The sequence below is a fragment of the Kogia breviceps genome, chromosome 18 (genome assembly GCF_026419965.1).
Source record: "Kogia breviceps isolate mKogBre1 chromosome 18, mKogBre1 haplotype 1, whole genome shotgun sequence".
Taxonomy (NCBI): Eukaryota; Metazoa; Chordata; class Mammalia; order Artiodactyla; family Physeteridae; genus Kogia; species Kogia breviceps.
Window position 1 is genome coordinate 1,027,406 of NC_081327.1, and position 17,809 is coordinate 1,045,214.

Here is a 17,809-nt window from a genome sequence, read left to right on the forward strand (position 1 = left end):
ATTTTTTGGGTGTTTTATACACCTGGTCATGTCATATGAGTATGAAGACAGTTTTATTCCTTCCTTCCTGATCAGTATGCTATTTATATAACCTCATCTCCTTGCCTTTGTTTTGACTTCCACTATAAAGTTGAAAGGGAGTTGTAAAAGGGAACATCCTTGTCTTCTTCATCTTAGTGGGAGAGTTCTAGTTTTTCTCTAGTAAGTATGATAGTAGCTATAGGGTTTTATTTAGTTCATCAAGTTGAAGTTTTCTTTCAATTTTTAGGTTATATCATATGGAGATTTTTTAACATGAGTGGCTGTTGGATTTTGTCAGATCCTTTTTCCTGCATCTATTGACGAGATCATGAGTTGGTTTTTAACCTGTTGATGACATGGATTATATTGATTTTTTAATGTTAAATCAGCATTGTATAACGTGGATCATTCTCAGTTGGTCATGGTGTAAAATTCTTCCTTCCTTCCTTCCTTCCTTCCTTCCTTTCTTCCTTCCTTCCTTCCTTCCTTCCTTCCTTCCTTCCTTCCTTCCTTCCTTCCTTCCTTCCTTCCTTCCTTCCTTCCTTCCTTCCTTCCTTCCTTCTTTCCTTCCCTCCCTCCCTCCCTCCCTCCTTTCCTGCATTGGATCTTCGTTGCTGCACACAGGCTTTCTAGTTGAGGCGAGTGGGGGGCTACTCTTCGTTGTGGTGCGCGGGCTTCTCATTGCAATGGCTTCTCTTATTGTGGAGCACGGGTTCTAGGCGCGTGGGCTTCAGTAGTTGTGGCTTTCAGGCTCAGTCATTGTGGCTCACGGGCTTAGTTGCTCTATGGCATGTGGGATCTTCCCTGACCAGGGCTCAAAACCGTGTCCCCTGCATTGGCAGGCGGATTCTTAACCAGTGCACCACCAGGGAAACCCTACTTTTTCACTTTGATATTAGTAATTTGTGTCCTCTCTTGTTTTTGTGACTAGGCTGACTAGCCTGTTTTTATTTTATCGGGCATTTAAAAGAACCAGCTTTTTTTTTTTACTTTGTTGATTTTTCTCTACTGATTTAAAAAATTATTTCTTTTCTTCTTCCTTTGCATTTCATTTTCCCCTAGTTTCCTAAGATAGAGGCACAGATAACTGATTTTAGGTTTTGCATCTTATCTAACATATGCATTCAGTGCTACCGATTGCCATACAAACACTGCTTTCACTGCATCAGCATTTTTTTTTTTAAGTTTATTTTTGGGTGCATTGGGTCTTTGTTGCTGTGTGTGGGTTTTGTCTAGTTGCAGTGAGTGGGGGCTACTCTTCAATGCGGTGCACAGGCTTCTTATTGTGGTGGCTTCTCTTGTTGCAGAGCATGGGCTCTAGGCTTGCAGACTTCAGTAGTTGCGGTGTGTGGGCTCTAGAGCACAGGCTTAGTAGTTGTGGCACATGGGCTCAGTTGCTCCACGGCATGTGGGATGTTCCCAGACCAGGGCTTGAACCTGTGTCCTCTGCATTGGCAGGCAGATTCTTGACTGCACCACCAGGGAAGTCCCCATCTGCATGTTTTGACAAGTGCTGTGTTTGTTTCTTTCAAAATACTTTAAAATTTATCTTAATATTTCTTCTTTGACCCATGTTTTATTTGGAAATGTAGTGTTTAATTTATCAGTATTGTGCAATTTTACAGCTATCCTTTTGTTACTGGTTGCCGATGTAATTCCACTTTGTTCTGAGAACTGACCTTGTATGTTTTCTATTCTTTTAAATTTTTTAAGATGTGTTTTCTGGCCCAAGATGTAGTCCATCTTGTGAATGTTCTGTGTCAGTTTGAGAAGAATATTCTGCTGTTTTTGAGTGGAGTAGCCTAGTAATTGGTAGGTGGCTGTTACATCCAGTTGACTGATGATGGTGATTCTGTTTACCAGCATCCTTATGGATATTTTCTTTTCTGGATCTGTTCATTCCTTATAGAGGTGTGTTGAATGATGTCTCCAAGTGTTATAGCAGATTCATCTATTTTTTACTTGTAGGTCTGTTTTGCCTCATATTTTGACATTGTGCTGTTAAACACAGATATGTTAAGGATTGTTGTGTATTCTGGAGTATTGACTACTTTACCATTGTGTCATTCTCATTATCCCTGATGACTTTGCTTATGCAAAATCTGCTGTGATATCAGTCTAGTTACTACCACTTTTCTCTTTTTTCTTTTGATTTGTGTTGACCTCTTTTTCTGTATTGACATACTTTTAATTTATATGCATCTTTTTTTTAAGCATCTTTTTAAAATTTTTAAAATTTTGGTTCTGCTGGGTCTTAGTTGAGGCTCGCAGGCTCCTTTAGTTGTGGCACGTGTGCTCCTTAATTATGGCTCGTGGGGTCCTTAGTTGCGGCCGATCGGCTCCTTATTTGCAGCTCGCACGCTCCTTAGTTGTGGTGTGCAAACTCTTAGTTGCAGCATGCATGTAGGATCTAGTTCCCAGACCGGGGCTCAAACCCGCGTCCCCTGCATTAGAAGGTGGATTCTTAACCACTGCACCACCAGGGAGCTTCCTCTGTGTGCATCTTTGTATTTAAAGTGGGTTTCTCGGAGACAACATATAATTCAGTCTTGTTTTTGATCCACTCTGATAATCTCTCTTTTAATTGGTGCATTGAGACTATCGATGTTTAATATATTGATGCAGTTGGATAAATATCTAACATATCTGTTACCGTTTTCTTTTCATTGCCCTTGTTCTTTGTTCCTAGTTTAGTCTTCCACACTTCTTTTTGTGGTTTTAATGAAGCATTTTTTTTTTTTTTTTTTTTGCGATACGCGGGCTTCTCACTGTTGTGGTCCTCCCGTTGGGGAGCGCAGGCTCCGGACGCGCAGGCTCAGTGGCCATGGCTCATGGGCCCAGCTGCTCCACGGCATGTGGGATCTTCCCGGACCGGGGCATGAACCCGTGTCCCCTGCATCGGCAGGTGGGTTCTCAACCACTGCGCCACCAGGGAAGCCCATGAAGCATTTTTAATGACCCTTTTTCTCTCCTTTGTTAGCATATCATCTATACTTGTTCCTTTTCATTTTTTATGTAGTCGCGATAGTTTCCAATATGTATTTACAACTAATTCAAGCCCACATTCAAATGACACCATGTGGTTTTGTGGATAGTTTAAAAAGCTCATAATTTTAACAAATCCTAATTTTCCATCTTCTCCATTGTATTATTATTGTCTTTTGTTTTAATTTTACATAAACATATGTATATGGGTATGTTTAAAAATACATGATGGAGTACACTGTTGCTATTGTTGTTTTGTACAAACTGTTAGATCTAAATAGACAGTTTTCAGATGAAGATATACAAATGGTGACCTTCTACATGAAAAGGTGCTCAATATCACTAATGGTCAGGGAAATGCAAATTAATACCACAATGAGATACCACCTCACACCTGTTATAATGTCTATTATGAAGAAGACAATAAATAAGTATAGGAGAAGATGTGAAGAAAAGGGACCCCGTGTGCACTGTTGGTGGGAATGTACATTATTTCTACCACATGGAAAAGAGTAGAGAATCCTTACAGAATTAAGAAAGGAATTCCCATATGGTCCAGCAGTTCCATCTCTGTGTATTTATCTAGGAGAGTGAAATCATCATCTCAAAAAGATATGTGTACTCCATGTTTATTGCTGCATTATTTACAATATCCAAGACATGGAAACAACCTAAGTGTCCGTTGATGGATGAGTGGATAACAAACACATCATATATATGGAATACTATTCAGTTTTATTCAGCCATTAAAAAGAGAAGGAAATTTTGCCATTTACAGCAACATGATTGGACTTTATCGGCATTATGCTAAGTGAAATAAGTCAGAGAGAGAAAACCTGTTGTCCCTATGTTTCCACAGAGGATTGGTGCCAGGATCCCCTGCATATACTGAAATCTGTCCCATAGTCAGACCTGTGATTCTGAAGTTTCCCGTTGTTTTAAAAATATTACTTAATTAATTAATTATATTTATTTTGGCTGTGTTGGGTCTTCGTTGGGTCTTCGTTTCTGTACGTGGGCTTTCTCTAGTTGCAACGAGCAGGGGCTACTCTTCGTTGTGGTGCGCGGGTTTTTCATTGCAGTGGCTTCTCTTGTTGTGGAGCATGGGCTCTAGGCGCGCAGGCTTCAGTAGTTGTGGCACGCAGGCTTCAGCATTTGTGGCTCATGGGCTCTAGAGTGCAGGCTCAGTAGTTGTTGCACACGGGCTTAGTTGCTTCACAACATGTGGGATCTTCCCAGCCCAGGGCTCAAACCCATGTCCCCTGCATTGGCAGGTGGATTCTTAACCACTGCACCACCAGGGGAGCCCAAGTTTCCCATTTTTGGATTCATCCAACTAAAGATCATGCAGTGCTGTGTATTTATTGGAAAATATCCCTGTGTAAATGGACCTAAGCAATTCTAACCCATGTTACTCAAGTTTTAACTGTACTACATGATTATACTTACATGGGAAATCTTTGAAAAAACAGCAACAACAACAACACCAAACTCAGATGCAGACAAGAGATTAGTGATTGCCAGAATGCGGGAAGGTGGGTAGATGACGTGGGTAAAGGGTTTCAGAAGTTACAGACTTCTAGTTATAAGATAATTAAGTCCTGGGGATGTAATTCACAGCATAGTGACTTAAGTTAACAAAACTGTATTGTATATTTAGAAGTTTTTAAGAAAGTAGATCTTAAAAGTTTTCGTCAGAAGAAAGAAAATTGTTAAGATGTAATTTAACTGAACTTCTGTGGTAGTCATTTCAGTGTGTACATATGTAGAATCATGTTGTACAGCTTAAAGATATATGATGTTCCCTAACAATTATGTGTCAGTAAAATATTTTTTATTCTGATGCTCTTCCTTTCTCTATGAAACCCAAATTTCTGATCTATATCATTTACCATCTCTCTCTCTTTTTTTTTTTGGCCATGCTGTGTGCCACATGTGGCATCTCAGTTCCTCGACCAGGGATCAAACCCATGCCCCCTGCAAGTGGAAGCATGCATGGTAACCACTGGACTGCCAGGGAAGTCCCTTCACCTCTCTGAAGAACTTCTTTTAATATATTCCCACAATTTTTCTGTATGTAAGAAAGTGTTTATTTCACCATCACTGTTGAAGGGTAATTTTTGCTGGATACTAAATTCTGGGTTGCTGAAGGTCACCTCCCACACCCACCCCGAGCACTTTAAATGTTTCACTTCATTCTCTTCTTGCCTGCATGAGTTCTGAGGAGAATTCAATTGTAATTGTTTTTGTTGCTTCTCTGTGGGTAAGGTGTTTATTCCTATGGCTTCTTTCAGGACCTTTTTGTGCATTTGAATGTGATATTCCTAGGTGTAGTTTTTTTCGCATTAAACCTACTTGATGTTCTCTGAGCTTCCTGGATCTGTGCTTTGGTGTCTGATAGTAATTTGGTGGAAATTCTCCATCATTATTGCCTCAAATATTTTTTCTGTTCCTTTGTCTCTTTCTCCTTTTGATGTTTCCATATGTGTATGTTAAACCTTTTGTAGTTGTCCCACCAATATTGGATTTTTTTTTTGTCTTGTCCGTTTTTCTTTTCAGTTTTGGAAGTTTTTCCTAAGAGAACATCAAGCTCAGATTCTTTCCTCACCTATGTCCAGTTTATAGATAAGCCTATCACAGTCACTTTTCATTTCTGTTATGCTGTTCTCGAGCTGTAGCATTTCTTGATTCTTTGTTAGATTTCCCATCTCTTTGCTTACATTGCCCTTCTGCTCTGGTATGCTGTCTGCTTTATCCATTCGCAGACATTAATTAGCATATTAATCATAATTGTTTTATATTGCCAGCATGATCATCCCAACATTCCTGTGATATCTGATTCTGGTTTTGAAGTTTCGTCTGTTCAAACTTCGTTTTGTGGGACACTGCAAATCTTCAGTAGACTCAATAGTTGCAAAAGAGTTACATCAGTTAGATTGTTCCCGTTTAGGTGGGGAGATGGTTTCTTAACAGTCTGTACTCTATCCACTGTGCATCCTTCCCCACTCTGGCTCCACTGGACGTTTTTTTTGTAGTATTTAAATATCGTTCCTTGGTCTATTGTGTACTGAGTTACTCTGGACTCATGTTGGCCACTTACCTGTCCTGACTCTGTTAGGGCTTGTATCATTTCTGTCCCATGTAGTTTTTCAGCTGGGGATGGAGAGTCCTTGGTGGTTTCATGGGATGTACATGACTCTAGTTTCAGTATAAAGAGCTTACAGATAGCCTGGTAAGATGAATGGCTGCTGGGAGAGGACTTGTTATAAGGTCTATGTTGAGAAGTAATACCTGGAACGTATCTTATTTGACTAGTGTTTTAGGGCCATTGTCAGTGGCCCCTAGTTACTTCTCTTGTCCTTTCTCCATTCTTGACATTCTGCCAACTTGTCCTTTTTACTACTTCCCTTTTTTTTGACCATGCCCCACAGCCTGTGGGATCCTAGTTTCCCAACCAGGGGTTGAACCCACACTCCCTGCATTGGAAGCATGAGGTCTTAACCACTGGACCACCAGGGAATTCCCTACTTCCCATTTTTATTCTGACTCCAGCCTGAGATAATTTCCCTACCACCTCTCTAACCCATTTATCTCATGTGGTCTTCACATTGTTTTCCCTTTAGTACTTACTGGTATTGTTTATGTCCTCAACCATGTATATATCCTTTAATATTTCTTGAACACCAGCTACCAGTTGCAGTCAGATTTTCTGGGACCTGGAAATACACTTCTGCATAGTATGATAGGTCACCAGTAGGTGTGGTCCTGGTAAAAGCCATTGACAGAGGAGTGAATTGTAGAACTCGCCTTTTGCCTTGGGCCACATGCAATCCCTGTGTCCTGTACTTGGTGAGAGCACCTTCTTTCCCAATTTGACCCCAACTCCATTTCCTGAACACAGTCCTGTGAACTGCTTCCTTCATATGTCAGATACACAGTTGTGATGGTGTCACTCACACCCAATAGCGTGAACAAGAACTTCACCATCACTTCTTTATTTTCAGGTTCTTGGCACCTGGTCGAGGATGAAGAGACACCTTCTGAACAGAGCATATCTCCAGAAGGAGTGTCACAGATCAGGACTCCCAGCGCAGGTTCATCTCCTGAGAAGGCCCAGCCATGTAAGATGTATGTCCCAGTCTTGAGAGACATTTTGCACTTGGCTGAAGAGCAAGGAACAAATAGGGGGCAGAAAGCATACACATGTGGGGCATGTGGAAAAAAGTTCTATTTCACTGCAAACCTTCAAGAGCACCAGAAGCAGCACATTAGAGAGAAACCCTTCAGCTGTGATATGGGGAGACCCGCATTTTTCAAAAGCTGCACAATCCATGCAACAGGGAATCTCTCTACCTACCTGGAGATTGGGAACAACTACATGGCCAAAATTGGACTTCAGAAACAGGTCATTAATACCAGGAAGAAACTGAACAACAGTAAGGAGTGTGAAGCTGTTTTTGACAGTGGAAAAGGTCATCACAGCTGGGGAGAGGGCAACAAATTCTCCAGCCACACAGAAATATTTGTTCAGTCTGAGAGAGTCCTCACTTGTGAAAGGTTTTGTGAATGCAGCAACTGTGGGAGAGCCTACACCCAAAGAAGTAACCATAGTCAGCACCAGAAAGTTCACACTGGAGAAAGGCCTTATGAATGCAGCCAATGTGGAAAATTTTTTACCCACAAATCTAGTTTCCTTACACATCAGAGAGTTCACAGTGGGGAAAGGCCTTATGAGTGCAGTGAATGTGGAAAATCTTTTACTACTAGGTCTGGCCTCTATTATCATAGGAGAGTTCACACTGGAGAAAGGCCTTATGAGTGCAGTGAATGTGGGAAATCTTTTAGTAGTAGGTCGATCCTTTGTAATCATCAGAGAGTTCACAGTGGAGAAAGGCCTTATGAGTGCAGTGAATGTGGAAAATCTTTTACTACTAGGTCTGGCCTCTATTATCATAGGAGAGTTCACACTGGAGAAAGGCCTTATGAGTGTAGTGAATGTGGGAAATCTTTTAGTAATAGGTCGATCCTTTGTAATCATCAGAGAGTTCACAGTGGAGAAAAGCCTTTTGAGTGCAGTGAATGTGGGAGATTCTTTAGCCGAAACGGATACCTCAGTGCCCATAAGAAAATTCATACTGGAGAAAAGCCTTATGAATGCAATAAATGTGGAAAATCTTTTACTGCTAAGACGAGCCTTCATTACCATCAGAGAGTTCACAGTGGAGAAAGGCCTTATGAGTGCAGTGAATATGGGAAATCTTTTACTACTAGTTCTGGTCTTTTATCATCAGAGAGTTCACAGTGGAGAAAGGCCTTATGCGTGCAGTGAATGTGGGAAGTGTTTTACTGGTAGCTCAAGGCTTCATCGTCATCAGAGAGTTCACAGTGGAGAAAGACCTTATGAGTGCAGTGCATGTGGGAAATGTTTTAGTATTATATCTGATCTTTATGTTCATCAGAGAATTCAGACAAGGGAAAGGCCTTATAAGTGCAATGAATGTGGGAAATGTTTTACTGATAGGTCAAGCCTTCGTCATCATCAGAGAGTTTACACTGGAGAAAGGCCTTATGAGTGCACTGAATGTGGGAAATCCTTTAGCCAAAGACAGCTCCTCCATATCCATAGGAAAATCCACACTGGAGAAAAGCCTTGTGAATGCAAGGAATGTGATAAATCTTATTGAAAGGTGCCACTTCATTAAACATCAGTTCACACTGTTAAAAGGGCCTTATGAATATAGCGAATATAGATGGGACTAATGTTCAAGGAGTTTGAGATTGTAACAGCATGGGAAGAACCCCTGCAGTTACTGTGCAGCAAATGTACCCTTTCTTGGGACAAACTGCGGCACAGAGAGAATGTATCATCTGTTGTGAACAGCGATCTGGATTCAATGCCAGGTTGCCTGGTTCAGGACATGGGGAGTCTGGTCACTTCAGTCCTCTTCCCCCCGTTTCCCCATTGAGGACCCAAAGACACGTCCATCCGGACACTTTTGCCCCCCACCCCAGGAGCCCTGTTGATAACCATAACCCCATGCTGATGGATAGGGCTGTCTTTCTCTGGGAAACAACATAGATGACTTTCTTGGAAATGACTCCATTCATCTACCCAACCAAACCAGTGCTCATAGTGTTTTTATTCCCATTTGTAAAGGAAGGCATGTGCAGCCCAGAGACGTTGAGGGAATTCCACAAGGCCTCACTACTGCCAGGCCTTTGATGAGAGTGCTTCCTCTGCACTGCACCCTTCCAGTGGCCTCTCTTCTGCTTCGAGCAGGGACTCCATTTGCTTTGTCCCGATGATGAACTACCAACACCTGCTGTGTTCTTCTCTACGTGGGCCTCCAGCTTCATTTTTCCCAGTGTACATCTTCCTGCAAACACCCTCCCTGTTGGGACGTTCTTACAGTGACAGCAGCACCAAGCCAGGTACTGCGGAGAGGATTGTTGGAGTCACCCAGATGTGACACTGGCTCCACTGCCATATGCAGTGATTAATTTGCAAGGTCCTTACCTTCTTTTTCATAAACCCACTTCAGGATGTCCCTGTTTCCCCATTATGCAGTTGACCCGCTCACTGTTCTGGGTAACGTGAAGGACACTAAAGGACTAGGAATGTCCACTATGGCCCTCACATGGCCTGGTCCCCAAGGCTCTTCCTCCTAATCCCTTTTACCATCCCCTTACTGCTCCTCCCCCGCCCCCCAAAAAAATGTAAGTCACCAAATAATGATTTTTAATCAGCAAGAACTCCTGCCCCCCTTTTGTGACCTACATTTGACCAACCTAGCTTAAAAGCTAAGACTGGGTCTTCCCTGGTGGTGCAGTGGTTGAGGGTCCGCCTGCTGATGCAGGGGGCGCGGGTTCGTGCTCCAGTCTGGGAAGATCCCACATGCCACGGAACGGCTGGGCCCGTGAGACATGGCCGCTGAGCCTGTGCATCCGGAGCCTGTGCTCCATAACGGGAGAGGCCACAACAGTGAGAGGCCTGCGTACCGCAAAAAAAATCTAAGACTGAATGCAGGCTGATCCCTCTGATGGAAGACTGTAAAATCTCAGTATAAAATCAGTATGATTTTAATTGCTTTTTTCTCATGGTTCTTCTTTTGGGGGGTGGGGGTTTACTTTGTGGCATGTGGGATTTTAGTTTCCCAACCAGGGATTGAACCTGAGCGCCCTGCAGTGGAAGCACAGAGCCATAACTAGTGGACTGCCAGGGGATTCCCTCTCTCAGGATTCTTGAGTTTGAGGTTTTGTTGTTTTTTATTTTTTTATTTTATTTTATTTTTTAAATTTATTATTATTTTTTAATGTGTCTATTTTTTACCTGCATGTCTTGTTTTGATAAAATTCTATTTCTGTCTTTTACCTGCTTTTATTTTGTGAGTTCTTGTCTATTTTCTCTTTCCTTGACAAGTAGGAGATCAGGGAAACAACAAAGGTTATCTGTGAGATTTCACACATTTACCCAATGTGAGTGACTTCTTTTCTGCATGGAACTGTAATTTGGCATAGTGAAAGAATATGTTCTAAATTTTCTTAATTTTGGTCTTATCCATAATGTAATGGCCACATACATTATATATGTTAAAGATAAATCTGCACTATTAACATACTACCTCAGGTTTTTTTCCTTTTTAAAATTCTCAGTCCCCCCCCCCCTTTTTTTTTCCCCACACCACACAGCTTGTGGGACCTCAGTTCCCCAACCAGACATCAAACCCAGGCCCCAGCACTGAAAGCCCAGAATCCTAACCACTAGGCCACTGGGGAACTCCCATATCCTACCTCAGTCTTAAGTCCAGATATTCAGTAACACAGTAAATGAAATTCTGGTTTGTAGTCTTTACCAATTTCCCTGGTGTAAATACTCCCAGCATATCCAATGTCAAATTACCAACATAAAATGTCACTGAATATGGAGTTGGGAAGCATTGCCAGGAGCCCACCATTGTATTCTTTTTCTACCTTACAGGTACAGTAGCCACAAATAATTTTAAGAATGTCGCTAATAAACCATAGTAGAATGATTATAAAGTGACAGATTTTGCATATTTGTTTTAAAAATCACTTAATGTATATACGTATAGTTGAATGAAAATAAATTACATGTATCTTAAATGTACATTCTAACACTGTGATACTTGTGTAAAGCCCCCAAACCAGTTTCCTCCTGTCATTTTTAATTCATCCTCAAAATTAAAAATATTGATGCAAGAGCATATTCTACTTTTGAAATACCTTTTTCCAAATGTATATATAAATGGAATGACTATGTAGGAACCTTCCTGTATCTTACATCATTTACTGTATTTTTGCAGACTTTTTGTGTTTGTGTATCATGATATACTTAGTGGTTTTTACAGTTTATAATCCCAGGTATCATGTCTTTGAATACATAAATTTCTTTTTTTAAAAATTCACTTTATTTATTTTTGACTGTGTTGGGTCTTTGTTGCTGTGCACAGGCTTTCTCTAGTTGCAGCGAGTGGGGGCTACTTTTCTTTGCGGTGCATGGGCTTCTCATTGCGGTGGCTTCTCTTGTTGTGGAGCACAGGCTCTAGGCGCATGAGCTTCAGTAGTTGCAGCACTTGGCATGTGGGATCTTCCCAGACCAGGGATCGAACCCATGTCCTCTGCATTAGCAGGCAGATTCTCAACCACTGCACCACCAGGGAAGCCCCTGAATACATAATTTCTTAAAATGTGTTTCTAAAATAAAAGAGCCCTTTCATAACTCCAGTAACTTTATTACACATGAAAATATTCTAAATATCAGTGTATATCAGCACAACTGGGGACACTGTGACAGATTTTGATTGCTAACACACTTCGATGCATCCTGGACCTACAAACTTGTGTACCACAGCACAAAGGATTTATGACAGAAGTGAGAACCTGTTTGGGAAATAAAGTGGGAGGTGCTGACCCAGCACAGCAGGTGTGGCTACAAAACTCACAAATACTTCAGCGAGATTTTGGGGCAGTTGTGATAGGGATGCCCAACATTCTGGTGTGTGGGCCGCACATAATCTCCCAGTCCTGGATAATGTGTGATGAGGTGAGTGCAGACTGGTTTGGAAAGAACAACTTCTTCCACATCACTACAAGTATGATGATGCACTGATGGTTTTCAGACCAGGGACTGGGTAACCACCTTGTTACAACCTGGAGATTCACACCTGTGAGCAGCTTTGTCAGGCAAGCAGAAGGACTTGGGGTGGGGTTTTACAGGATTTGTGGGAGGTGTCAGCCTGCATTCAGCACATAGCATTTAGACTTAGGTTTGTCAAGCATGAGCCCCGAGATGTGGGCACGTTCTTGGTGATTAGCAATCATTATTTGGTCACATTTTTCTGGTGGGTAGGAGGAGCAGTTAGGCAGTGGGTCCTAAAGTTAGGAGGAAGAGCCTTGGGGAGTGGGGGAGGGCTACAGTGGACATTCCTAGTCCTTCAGAGTCCCTCACAGTGCTCGGAATAGTGACTGGGAGAATTTGGACACAGGCACATCATGAAGCAGGTTCAGGAAGATGGTTATGACCTTGGACACAAATCACTGCATGTGGTGGTGGAGGCCTGTGTCACATCTGAGGTGAAACCGAAGACCAGTGTGTGTTGCTGAATGGTGCTGCTGTCCCTGTGAAGAACTTCCTAAGAGGGAGGCTGTTTGCAGAGAGGTGGTGTGCACTGGGGATAGTGGAGCTGGAGGCCCTGATGGAGATGCAGAGGTCAGGTGTGTGTAGTTCATGATTGGGACACAGCAGATGGAGTGCCTGCTGGCAGGGCACAAAGAGATGCCACTGGACAGGTGCAGCGTAGAGGAATCACTCTCATCAAAGGCCTGAGAGCTGTGTACCTTTGTGAAAGTCCCTCCACCTCTTTAAGTTGCAGACTCCTCCTTTCACAAACTGGAGTAATAATAATTACTAGGTGGCACTAGGTAGATTGGGTAGATAAATGGGGTCATTCACAGGAAAGCCATCAATGTTGGTTCCCAGTAAAATATACTCTTGTCCCTCAGCATGGGGTGTAGGGTATGAGCAGGGCTCTTGGGTGGAGGATCACAGGGTATAAGGATGGGCCAGGTGTTCTTTAAAGGAGTCCCCAAAGACTGAAATATTGAGTTCAACATTAAGTAAAGACAGCTGAGGATTTATAGCCAAGAAGTAGAGTGAAGGAGTCAGTGGGTGGAAAATTACCAACAGAAAACAGGGTAACGGGTGTTCTTGCTAAACCGACTTAATAAGAATCTTGCTATTCAGATCAGATATCAAGGGTAGGAAATGGGTATTTGATCAGATATCAATGGGGGAGTTATTCTTACTAAGCTGGCTTTTCAGGTTTCTTGATAAAACTGGGCTAAGCAGGCTTGTCCTCCAAACAATATAGGTTCATTTCTCATTCGTTTTTTTTTTTGTTCATTATGGACCAGCTGATAGGAAATCAAGATGGCAGTATAGGAGGGCATAGAGCTCATGTTCCCCCACGAACACATCAAAAATACATTTACTTTGGGGGCTTCCCTGGTGGCGCATTTGTTGAGAGTCCTCCTGCCGATGCAGGGGACACGGGTTCGTGCCCTGGTCCGGGAGGATCCCACATGCTGCAGAGCGGCTGGGCCCATGAGCCATGGCCACTGAGTCTGCATGTCCGGGGCCTGTACTCCGCAATGGGAGAGGCCACAGCAGTGAGAGACCCGCATACCGCAAAAAAACAAAACAAAAAAAACCATTTACTTTGGAACAATCCTCACTGAAAACTTGCAGAAGGACTCCTGTACAACCAAGGCTGTAAGAAACATATACATGTAACTGGGCAGGAAGGGAAGAAAAGCAATGTGGTCAGGAGATGTGGGACTCAGAGAGGAAGGGCAATCACTCGGGCAGTGAGCTCACTCCCCGGGGAGTGAGTGGCTTGAAGTACAGACTAGGTGTTCTAGTCCTCATGTCTATGTTGTGGAGACAAGCCTCCTTGACGGGGTGGAGGACCACTGGGACAGATAGAAAGGCTGGAGGAACCTGGACTTTGCTTGGGAGGAGTGAGCAAGCAAATGCCTGTTCCTGTGGCCAGGCAGAGAGAGGTCTGCATTAGCAGGTTTTTGCAGGTTTCTGGTGACCAGGATCTTAGCACACCCAAGTCAGAGTGGAGCAAATGCTCTGGCCTCACTAACTCCATGCCAGAGCATGGGACTGCATGTGTGGCCGCCAAGACCTGGGAAAAGAGTCGACCTTTGTAAGCAGAGACAACCTGGTCCCAGTGCAGAGTCAGAGTGGGGCCTTGGTAGCCATTCTTGGCACTTACTCCCCAGGTATATCAGAAGAAGCCCAGTCTTCTGACGGCAGCTGGTTGGCCAAAGCTCACCCATCCCACCATACATGCACAGAAACCACAGGGGGCCGCCTCCTCCCTATGGAGTGGTGCCACAACACAGCTGGAGTGACGGAGAGTGGAGATACTGATCAGCTATGAGAGAGCAAGATGTCTTGTTTCCAATGCAGGGCAAAGAGAGGCCTCTAGCAGCTGTTGAGTTCACCATGATCACCTCACCATGGTCCCCAGTCCAGTGCACCCTGTCCAAGCCAAGAAAATGCTCCAGCCCACTGCATGCCACAGTGCAGCACTGGATCTGAGGCAGCCACAACTGGGGAAAAGACCCTAGGCTGCATCTGAGCATAGCCACAGAGACCTACACAGGCAGCATTACCAGACCCCTGTATGCATGAAAACCCCACTTGCTTCAGCACTCCCTTCCTGTGGCTAAAGTCACAGTGTGGGGAGAGGGAAGGACACACACTTAATGGGAACAGAGACAGCCCCAGCCTAACCCTCATGGCTTCTGTTCCTGCAGCTTGGGATCAGGTCTCACACCCGGTGCTGGCTGTAGTCCCTCAATCCCCAGTCTCAGCCCTTACTGTGATGATAGCTGCCATCACGCTCTGAGGAAAGACGTGACTTGCACCCACATCAAATACAGCCCTCCCACCAAAAGCAGTAGGTATACCCACTCTGCATAGTCATAGTCCCTCAGAAGGACACCCCTTCAAGACCCCAAAGGGAAACTGTATCACCTAAGTTTATAGAGGTAGAGAAAGTTAAATAAAATGTAAATTGCCAATGAAATACTCTCAATTGAGAGAAAGAGAAAACTCCTGAAAGAATAAACAATGAAACAGAAATAACTGTTACAATGTAAATAATTCAAAACATTGGTAATAAAAATATTAACTGAACTAGGAAAAATAATTGACCTAAACAATGGACATTTTAACAGAGAACTAGAAAACAAAAGGAGACCCAATGAAAAATAAATACTTCGGGCTTCCCTGATGGCACAGTGGTTGAGAGTCCGCCTGCCGATGCAGGGGACACGGGTTCGTGGCCCGGTCTGGGAAGATCCCACATGCTGCGGAGCGGCTGGGCCCGTGATCCATGGCCGCTGAGCCTGCGCGTCCGGAGCCTGTGCTCCGCAACGGGAGAGGCCACAACAGTGAGTCCCGCGTACTGCAAAAAAACAAAAACAAAAACAAAAACTTCAAGGGAGTTCTCTGGTGGCCTAGTGGTTAGTATTCTGGGCTTTCACTACTGTGGCCCGGGATCAATCCCTGGTTGAGGAACTGAGATCCAACAAGCTGCGTGGTGTGGCCAAAAAAAAAAAAAAAGTTCAATGGCTCAAATAAAAAGCACTCTAGCAGGAATGAACAGTAGAGGAAGAGATAAAAAGAATGCATAAGTGGTCTGGAAGATAGAATAATGGAAATCACAGAATCAGGAAAGCAGACAGAAAAACCACTTTTTTTAAAAATGAAAGGAATGTACAAGATCTCTAGGATACTGTTGTGTTCCAATATTCGAATTATAGGGGTTCCGGAAGGAAAAGAGAGCGAGCATGGGAACAAAAATATTTTTCAAGACATTATGGCTGAAAACTTCCTTTACCTGAAGAAGGAAACTGGTATTCAGGTACAGGAAGTATTGATACACAGGATCCCAAACAAGATGAACCCAAACAGACCCACACCAAGACATATCATAAGAAAATGGCAAAAGTTGAAGAGAGAGTTCTCAATATATCAAAAGAAAAAGAAAGAGTCATAAACTAAGGAATCCCAATAATGCTATCAACTGTTTTCTCTGCAGACACTTTGCAGGCCAGAAGGGAGAACTTCCCAGATCAGCAAAACCCAAAAGAATTCATCAATACTAATCCTACCGTAATAGAAATGTTGAAGAGTCTTCTCTAAATGGAAAATAAGTACTACTCTTCAGGAAAGGGAAAATCCCACTAGGGAAGGCAAATATATAGTAAAGAATGAAGATAGTTTAAATAAGCTGGTAAGTAGATTTTTTTTAATGTAGAAGGAAGTAGAACTACACACAACAGGATAAGCACAAAGATGTAAAATATGACATCAAAAACCCAACTACAGTAATTATTCTTATTTTTCTGGGGGGGCCCTGTAACATGAGTTGTGGGATCTCAGTTCCCTGAACAGGGATGGAACCCTGCCTTGGCAATGAAAGCGCTGAATCCTAACCACTAGGCGAGCAGGGATCTCTCCAGAAATCAACTACAATAAGAAAAATGGGGAAAGAACAAATATGTGGAGTCTAAATAACATGCTAGTAAAAAACCAATGGGTCAGTGAAGAAATCAAATGGGAAAGTAGAAAATATCTTAAGACAAATGTAAACTGGAGCACAACATTCCAAACTTTATGGGATGAAGCAAAAGCAATTCTAGGAGGGAAGTCTGTAGAAATGCAGGCCTCAAGGAACAAGAGACATCTCAAATAAATAGCCTAACCTACTACCTATGAGAATTAGAAAAAGAAGAACGACAAAGGTTCCCTTCCCCCTTAAGAAGATTGGAGCCCCTAAACTACTACCTATGAGAATTAGAAAAAGAACAACAAACCTTCCCCGCTCCCTTAAGAAGACAGGAGCCCCTTCCCCTCCCTAGAGGTCATTTTCCAGTGCTTCCGTGGTGCAGCTTGGCTTTTTCCCGGCGATTCAGGTGCGGGGTGACCGTCCCTGAGTCCTTGGCACTACATTACCCAGAAGATTTTGCGCTAAGGCAGCGACGTTCATCCAATGAAAATCCATGAAGTGGGCATTTCCGGGAGGGCGAACCTCCGGGAGAAGAACTTCCGGCGTCCTCGTGGCGCCCATTTTGATCGTGGAGCTAGTCGGAAGGTCGGAGTGTGCGGTGACGGGAGCGAGGTGACGGGCCAAGAAGACGCAGGAGGAGGCTTTGTACACACTGCAAAGGGACGGCCTGACTGTTGGGGACACCGCCGCCTGAGGGGTGCATCGGTACAAAGTCCGACCGGATCCCTCGACTGTCGCCACTCCTCTCCTCCCAGGAGCTCCGATGGCGGCGGCTGCGCTGAGGGACCCGGCTCAGGTAAATGCTGCGGGCTCCGGGTTCTCCCCTGCCCGTTTCCCCAACCAAATACGAAACCCCTGAGTGAGAGGCGTCTGGTCCAGTACAGTGAGGCCTGCAGGGGTGGTGTCCCTATTTCTGACCACCGTTGTAATGTGGTCTGAGTGAGGCTTGGAGATACAACTGAAGTAGGAATATTCGGGAACTCGGAGTCCATCTTGTTTCTGTGAGGAACGCAGTTTGAGGCCAGGCTGCACCTGGAGTGGTAGATGAGTGGTTGTGTTTCTCTTCTTAGGGCCCTGGGAGCGGTGGATAGTTTTGAGCACAGGAAGGGCACCATCTGAGCTAGGCTTTTTAAAAATTCTCCAAAGTGTTCAACGGAAAGCAGAATGTAGGGGGGTGATGAGGACATTGAGTT

At 43.6% G+C, this 17,809-nt stretch overlaps 2 protein-coding genes across 2 annotated transcripts in view; both read left to right on the forward strand.

The window, feature by feature from the left end:
* LOC131744794 (zinc finger protein 211-like) overlaps positions 1 to 11,416 on the forward strand; it is a 27,831-nt gene extending 16,415 nt beyond the window's left edge. Inside the window, 2 exon segments of the mRNA XM_059044666.2 lie at positions 7,011 to 8,289; positions 8,291 to 11,416. Coding sequence (XP_058900649.2) covers positions 7,011 to 8,289; positions 8,291 to 8,690 — 1,679 coding nt within the window. The 3' untranslated portion in view covers positions 8,691 to 11,416.
* LOC131744767 (zinc finger protein 814-like) overlaps positions 9,401 to 17,809 on the forward strand; it is a 22,693-nt gene continuing 14,284 nt past the window's right edge. Inside the window, exons 1-2 of the mRNA XM_067019845.1 lie at positions 9,401 to 9,438; positions 17,023 to 17,412. Coding sequence (XP_066875946.1) covers positions 17,380 to 17,412 — 33 coding nt within the window. The 5' untranslated portion in view covers positions 9,401 to 9,438; positions 17,023 to 17,379. The remainder of the gene's footprint in view (positions 9,439 to 17,022; positions 17,413 to 17,809) is intronic.